The sequence below is a fragment of the Carassius carassius genome, chromosome 30 (genome assembly GCF_963082965.1).
Source record: "Carassius carassius chromosome 30, fCarCar2.1, whole genome shotgun sequence".
NCBI classification, from domain to species: domain Eukaryota; kingdom Metazoa; phylum Chordata; class Actinopteri; order Cypriniformes; family Cyprinidae; genus Carassius; species Carassius carassius.
The window spans coordinates 16185654-16194226 of NC_081784.1; the positions used below are offsets into that span (position 1 = coordinate 16185654).

Genomic DNA, 8573 nt, shown 5'->3' on the forward strand with positions numbered 1-8573 from the left:
TTGTACAGCACCCCCCCAAAAATATGCCTAAAGCTTAAAAATAGAAAATTACCCTTTTGCGGTCACAAAGCAAATATGAGACAGATATAAAAGGAATTATTTTCCATAACTCCTGAAAACTCCCTAACATAGGACAAAGGACACAATATAGCACAGAGGCTAACAGAATTAAGAAAATTATAAAAAGTAATTGGGAAATAGTTATGAGTGATCATTATCTAAGAGCAGTCATGCATGAATCTCCTTCCATTGCATTTCGAAAAGCACCTACAATCAAAGATAAACTTGTGAGAAGTCATCTTCCAGCTAAGAAATCAAATACCTGGTTAGGCTTAAGTGTAGGAAATTACAGATGTGGTAATTGCAATCATTGTGATAATATGGTTAAGACTGGTGTTTAGAGATGTAACCTCTGGTTCTGAATTTAAAATAAGATCATTTATTAATTGTAATACCTCATTCGTGGTGTATAAGTTGGAGTGTCCATGTGGTTGTTTCTATATAGGGATGACTACAAGAAAATTAAAGACCAGATTAGCAGAGCATAAAAATGCGATTAGAGTTTGCAACCCATTATACCCTATGGCCCTACACTATAGAGATGCGAATCATGGTAATCCAAGTACATTAAAAATTACTGGCATTGAACATATCCCGAAATCAATCAGGGGAGGAGATAGGACTAATAGGTTGTTACAGAGAGAGTCTTTCTGGATTTATACATTGAAAGCAACTACATTTCCAGGCTTAAACGGAGAGTTAGACTTTGTACCATTTCTTTGAATTATTTTTTTTTTACCTCTCTCTTTGAGTTGCTTTACACAGAGTGGCCAGGTGTTTCTAATTTGATTAATTAGCTGCTGTTAAATGAACTGAGACATTGTTTGTAATACACACCCTGATGAAGGCATGTAGCCGCAACGCGTAGTTGTACCTCTCACCAATTTTTAAAAAAGCAAGCCAAGAATGTAATAAAGGCTTTTTAATTTTTTCACTGAGATATTCGAGTGCCTTGGAGTTCTTGTCTTCATAGAACAAAGGACATTTGTTGATAAGGTGGATATTATTAACCCCTTGGACAATCTTTTAAATATCTTGGGTTTTATGAATATCATATTGAAAACAGGAGGCTCTATATACAGGTGGTTGGTTAAGCTCACCTTGTCTTTTATTGTTCACCTGTGTACACAGACACTTGACTACACCTCATTCCACATTGTTCACCATTCATACAGCTTCAACAGAAGTTATCAATACCTGAACCACATACTCATAATTTAATAAAAGATCAAAGTCTCCTTTTAACCTGAGCACAACTACTTGTTATTCATATGATAAACATAATTCTCCTATACTTACATTCATTAATCTATAGGATCAGTTTTTTTGTGTCCAGAATTGAGTTGGTCTATACACAAAGAGAAATAACATGTTTTCTAATCTTGCTAAGAGATGGATTTGGGCTCTACATCACTCCGATTACGTCATACATTAAATGAAGAATTGGTAGATTTGATCAAAACAGCGGTTCTTAATTCATAGCTGCAGCTCTTTTAGTCTTTTCCTAACGTATTTTTAGCTGTTCATTGTTACTTCATTCATTTTTGAAGTTTGTGCTGTTGACCACCGTGCAAATTTTAGATTTACAGCAGACAGCATTTCCTTTGGAGTCTAAACACATTACGTTACAGACAATTGTAGATAATTAGCCTAAGGAAACGCTGGGCAGTATTATCACAGGATGGCTATGGTTAAATTGCATTAAGAGAACTAAACCAATTCATGGTCACAAATTTATCAATGTTTCAAATCAAATAAAAAAAAACATAAATAACATCGGAACAGAAAGGGAATTATTTGTAAGTAAATCTGTTTAATAATGAGTTATTTCTATCTTTATTGCAGCGCTCTCATTGTCAAATTCAATACAATTCATCCTGGCATGTAACGTGATCCGGCACTGAGTACTTCTCCCTTGATCTCCATTTTCTGATAATTGAAAATGGCTGAGACTAATTATACTTTGGACACAGCATGAAACAGAAAAAAAAAAAAGTTAAATAAATAAACTGTTGGGTTTAACACACTACTCAGCTATGCAGGGAAGATTTAGAAAAGTAATACCAAAAACCCATACGATAGCATTCAGATTATCCAAGAAGTAATATTGCTATAGTCAAACATCAATAACACAAATTACAAAATTATTAAATGAGACACTTCACCTAAAAATGAAAAGTCTATCATCATTTATTCACCCTCACATCATTACAAACCTGTATGACTTTCTTTCATCTGCTGAACACAAAAGAAGACATGAAGATGAGGAAAGGGTGATATTTTATTTTTTGGGTGAACTATCCCTTTAAGGGACCAGTGTTTGTTCCCTTGTACTGTTTTGATGCGATGACCTACAAGAGTGCAGTAATGTAATAATCACAAAAGTGCCTTCAAAGCCTTGCAAATGCAGTTAATTTGCTTTTGTGAGCATCCGCTGATGTGCTTTTGGCAGACTTCATTGCGTGTTGTTTTTTTAGAAAAACATTCCACACCTCGTTCTCATCAAATGCCCGGCTCAGTCATACACTCAGACTAAAGTCCCCATCTATACAGCTCAGACAATAAAAGTGTCCATTCTTTGACCAATCTGTGTTACTGGTCCTAGATCTCACTGCTCTGGTTGGGAAATCGTTTTAATAAGGTGTTGGCTTCTTTAGGCAAAAGTCGACCCTGGGTTCCCTGCTTTGCTTTAGCCTTGTTCTGCGCCTGTAAGAAGTGAAATTAGAAAACAATGTTAAATAAAAATAACTGTTGCATGCACTTTATTCCTATTCAAAGGCTTTAAGATAAGTCATTCCAGACAGCTTTGAAGCTGTAGAGGAGACACTAACAGAAACATGATGCACGAGGATGCCATAAACAGGAAACTGCACTGCAAAGCTGAAAATGTGTTCGCCTTAACCTGGCAGAGAAAATCTATCTGGTTGTTCATCCTGATTACCCATTTCTGTGTATTCATTAAAACCATGGTAATGTAGCGGATCTGACCCGAATCAGACAAATTAAAGAGTCAATCAGGACTGTGGTTGAAACACGAGCAGAATTCCTCAGAAAGGCAACCGGAAGTCATGAATTATTCCGTGCCACAAGTCCGAAGCAAGATAACCAACCAACCAACTCTTTCACAGAACAGCTTTCAACATTAACCTAACCACTAGAACAATTATTGACAATTTTTTTAATTCGGAGAAGAGATTGTCAAATTTGGGGCAAGTAATTGAGATGCAATGCCGGACATCACATGTAAACCCATGAGAGTTATACACAATATCCTTAAACACTTCCCTGACCTAGCAGAACCAGACTGAAATTCCTAAAGGGGGCCTTTTAACCTCTGGTCTCCACAGAACATCCCTATGTCAGATAATGGCACAGAAACTGTCTTTTCTACATATATATGGACCAAAATGAACTCAAAAAGACTTATAAATGAATATCAGTCCATCGCTTAACTCCATATTCATTTATATGTAACACACACATTTGATCATGTTTATAATCACTTATTGTGTATGTCTTTTAATAACTATGGGATAGCTTAAGGATTCATAATCATGTTTGGTATGTTTGTGATTGAAGCTGCTTGCTTAAAACAATCCTGACCATCTGTTATTTGTCAAATGTATCATATTCTTGTTATAGGAATCATGTCCAAAATGATACCCTTCAAGAGCGGGAAAATTCGGACCACATGCTTGATAAAATAACATATGATTTATGATACCCCCAAGCCAAGACAATATCTGATTGTTCAAGACAACATTTGAGGTGTGGCAAACAGGCCAGTTTAAATACTCAGGACACCATAAAATTTTGCTTTAAGCTTTTAGCTTGGGTTTAGCTTTTGCTATCAGTCATGCCAGCTTTTAGTTTGCTTTTAGCTTTTTTGCTTTTAGCTTTGCTTCTTAGCTTTAGCTTTTAGCCATGCTTTTAGTCATCACTGTTATTTGAGCGCAGTTCCAGCGTGCATCGGCCTGCACGCCTGCCTCTACTTAGCCACGATGAGAAGAAACACCACCTAGTCTCGTCAAACTTTACTTCTTTTCTTTTCCGTTTGAGAGTTTCGTGTTCGGAGTTAAGTTTTGTAATGCCGTGTCTGACCTCGACTGCTCGTTCAACTTCAACCAGCCACAAAACTCTGCGTCTTCAGCCAACGCCCAACCACGGGCTTCCCAAGACGTCACTTTAGCGACTACTGAACTTCCAGCCAATCAGCAACATCAGGAAACCCCCTTTCAACGACAACAAAGGGGACTCCCTTTACACAGGAGACGCAAGTAACTTTACCTCCAGACTCTGACCTTTACTGGTGTATCTAATATAATTTTAACCTCATTGAGGAACTCAATGCGAGGGTTAATTAAGTGATTGATGGTTGTTCATGTCTATGCAATTTAACGTATTGCTGTAAACTTGGGATTCCACATTTCCATTCTCTTAAACTCATCTTTCCCTAAATTTCGATCTTCCTGCAACTTGTGTGAATGTGTGAGTGCGTGCGTGTAGGTGTTAGATTAGTTTATAATGTCTAAGATTTTTTTAATAAAGCCTTATTCATATTGAAAAGAGAAGTATCTTGTGCTTTGTGCTTACAAGTTAATTCAAGTCTTAAACTGCCGATCTTGTTACTGTTCTAATTGATAGTGTTTTCACTATAGTTTGGATATTAATATCCAGTGCAGATTTGATGTTAAACGGCTTGTTCAGTGAATCGCAGGGCGTCTCAGTGATCAGCCGTGAAACAGTCATTCTGTTCAAATTCCCTTTAAAATCTTAAATGATTCCCTTTGAGCTAAATTGACCTGTTTCCCTTACAGTAATGAAAGGGATAGTTCAACCAAAAATGAAAATTCTGTTATTGATACCTCATGTTTTTCAAAACCTGTAAGACTTTCATTAATCCTCGGAACACAGATTAAGTTATTTTTTATAAAATCTGAGAGCCCTGCATAGAAAGCACCAGAACTACTATGTTGAAGGCCCAGAAAGGTAGTAAGGACATCGATAAAATAGTCAGTGAACCATCACTGGTTCAACCGTAATGTTATGAAGCTACTAGAATATTTTGTTCTTATTTTGAATTTTCTTATTTTTATTTGTGTGCAAAGAAAACAAAAATAACTATTTTATTCAACAACTCTTCACTTCTGCGGCAATCATCGCCGCCATTCATGAGAGTACAATGGCTAAAGTCATTATTTTTCTTTTCTATGCACACAAAAAGTTTTCTCATAGCTTCATAACACTATGGTTAAACCATTGTTGTCACACGGACTATTTTAACAATGTCCTATACCTTTTTGTGCTTTGAATGTGTCAGTTGCTTTGCTGTCTATGCAGGGTCAGAAAGCTCTCGGATTTCATCGATATATCTTAATTTGTGTTCAGAACAGAAGATAAACGAAGGTCTTACAGGTTTGGAATGACATGAGGGGGATTAATTAAGGACAGAATTTAAATTTTTGGGTGAACTATTCTTTTAAGGATGTTAAAACTGCTATCAGTAGGCTGTTTTTTTTTTCAGAGGATTTCCTGAGGACTGCGAGTTACCTTTTCAACACATGTATAGAAGACTGAGACTTCTTTAGAGCAGACTGTGTTGTTGAAGTCATTCTGTTTCCAGCAAGCCATCAGCAATGACATTTCCGTTACACATGTGGCCTCTGTAACAAAGAGTGTGTTTCAACATGTAAGAGTTTAGCAAAACAATGCATTACAAAAGCCCTTCCAAGTTGCCTTAAAAAGCAAATCAGCATCACTTGTATTTCCCGGCCCATTTAGAGAAGCAAAAATTATTTTAGTGCATGCAGGTCATTTTACTTTAGCAAATCAGTTACTTTTAAAATTGAGAATGAGTGACACCAGTGAATGTATTAATGAATGTATAAGTGCTAAATGTATCTTTATGCTTAAAAATATATATATATTAATTGAACTACAGCTGACTTTAGTTGTTATTAAAACTGTAGTTAGATATAAATCTGAGATTGTTTTCTAGCGAGCACAATGTTTAACCAAAAGCCTTATGTATCAAATTTTATAAATGAATTTCCAAGGCCTCTAAATTATTAACATGATCAAAACTTTGCTGGAAAACCTGTTCTTAATCTACTACATGTCTGATTTTAGCAAGTCCTTTTACTAATTCTAAAAATGTCCAATTTCAGGTGGTGCTACATGGTGCTACAGATCATTTTGCTATAAAATCTTTAACAACTTATATAAACTACATTTAATAACACCTTTTATACTGTTATTAATATTTCAAGATGAAAATTAGTGGAATGAAGATGTATTTGCACATCACTCCAGCATCATTGTATTGCCGTGCATTATACATTATATTTCCCCCCCCACAATTAAAACTACCAATCTTTGATCAAATTGATTGATTTTTATTAATTATTACTGCTATATAAACAATAACATCTACACCTAATTATATGTACTTGCTCAGTTTGGGCCTTTGACTAAAACAGGTGTTTTTTCCGCGAATGTGTGCTATACAGTCAAAACAAAGGTTCAATAAACTGTTCCGTTTAAATAAGTATTAATATTTCATTTGCCAGGTTTTTAACGGCTAAACAGATAACCTTTACACTCTATTTACAAATACTATACGTCCTATTTCACAAATATGCTTAAAAATATATACAAAAAATGAATACTTCGAAAAATTATAAATAGGCTAGGTGAATAAACAAAACTTAATGTAAATTCTGTTACCGTTTCGATCTAAAGCAGGTCAGTAGAAGAAGCCAAAAAACTAGCAGACACCCAACAGTTTATGCGCACGTACATTTTCAAAGAAATAAACAGTCCTAACCTCCTTTCCTGAGTTTGCGGCTGGCGACTTCATTATTCAGCGCCAGAGGTTTGATGGGTCTCAGCGCGGGTTTTCCACTCTGTCTGCTCAACTGTCGAGAAACCTTCTCTTGGATCACAGATACACTCATCGCCTTTCTATAATGTCTCCTCCCAAGACGGTACAAACATTAAACTCTATATAAGAAAGAAACGGAGCCTAGTAATAGAATGACTTAAATGTCATTGCCGAGTACTTCACGTCCTCATGAGTAAGTCGCCATTTTCTGTCGGAAAGCGATCTCTACCCGTTGTTATAGTTACCACTGCCGAGTCTTGACATTGTCGTAAAAGTATCCTGAGTGAGCAGTGTTTCATTTGCATGATTCAAGTTTGTACTTCAGTTATTATGAGCTATTTTATGAAAACTAATTTTATTCATACACAATCCAGACCTAATTATACTGGGAATGTGGTCAAATCTAGTGCAAATCAGAGTTGTTTCTAAGGCTCCTTCAACTTGAATTTGAATTTCAACTCATGAAATTGGAAAGCAAAGTCTTCCATTTCTGAAATTTGCTGAGACCTAGTGCAAACTTAAGGATGAACTCATTTACTTTTAACAAGGACATGTGCTTGTAAAGCTCAGGACAGGATGCCTTTAGGTGATGCAGGTTTTCCAGTAAAAGTTTTACTCAGGACATGTTTACACACTTGAGACACAGCAGAGGCCTGTGAGGGCGCCAAATTAGCCACAACAGACCAAGATGAAAATGATTGTTTATCATTACCATTTTTATCGCCTTAAATTTCCAGTACTCTAAAAGACAAATGTACATTAAGAAAAACCAAAGCTTTCCTTTCTCCCAAAAATCAGGTCATTCAGATTAGATATTAATGCATTGTTGCATGGAAATGACCGACTGTAACACCACAAAAATGTCTTGATGCTGTTAATCCCTGCTTACATGAAAATCCTTGAAACTGTGAAATGTTTTTCACTCTAAATTAATGGGGCTTATCAAACGGAAACTCACCGTATGTACACAGCTCCAGTTACAGTATAAGCATACAGAGACAAAGTTGTAATGACCATGTAGTTTTCTCTTCTACTCTGCAGTAAAATCAGACCAGCATAAGAATGATAGATTTTGATGGATTGGCTTACCATAAGTCATGTCATAGTGGAGAGATAAGAATTTGCGAGCAGAGTTTCCGTCCAAATGTTAATAAGGGACCTTTAAGTGAATATAAAGGTTTTTTTTGTTTGTTTGTTTTAAAAATATAATAATTTTGATAATTGTTCACCTGTCTTTCCCCACCTTCAGCGCATTGTTACAGCCGATTAAGTCCAACTGGTCCATGCATTCCATGGCAGCTTGTCCTCATATCTGCTCTAGTATTCTGACTTTGTCTCTACTTGATTGTAACAGGGCTGTCACAGTCTTCTGTCTTTCTGTCACTGTCTTCTGTGAGTGTTGTGTTTGTTTGGTGCCATGTGTTCTCTCCTGTCCTTTTCTGACCCCGCCCACCTTGTCACCTCATTACTGTTTAGTTGGTCCACCTGTGTTTCTCCCTTGCTTCCGGACCCATTACCTTCATTCTGCACAGCTGTGTCACCCACTCACACATTCACTCTACACACTTGGTTCACTCTGCACACCTGTTCACATACTCACACACACAGCTGTTCCCCACTTGTTCACTAG

The 8573-nt window shown here is 36.4% G+C and overlaps 1 protein-coding gene across 1 annotated transcript; it reads right to left on the minus strand.

The window, feature by feature from the left end:
* Positions 1–2232: 2232 nt before the first annotated feature.
* On the minus strand, positions 2233–7165 carry LOC132111165 (small ribosomal subunit protein mS37-like). The gene is made up of 3 exons (XM_059518326.1): positions 6887–7165; positions 5611–5723; positions 2233–2766 (listed from the first exon to the last, which is right to left on the minus strand). The coding sequence occupies exons 1-3, from the start codon at positions 7014–7016 to the stop codon at positions 2662–2664; spliced, it is 348 nt and encodes a 115-aa protein (XP_059374309.1). The 5' UTR covers positions 7017–7165; the 3' UTR covers positions 2233–2661.
* Positions 7166–8573: the final 1408 nt, after the last annotated feature.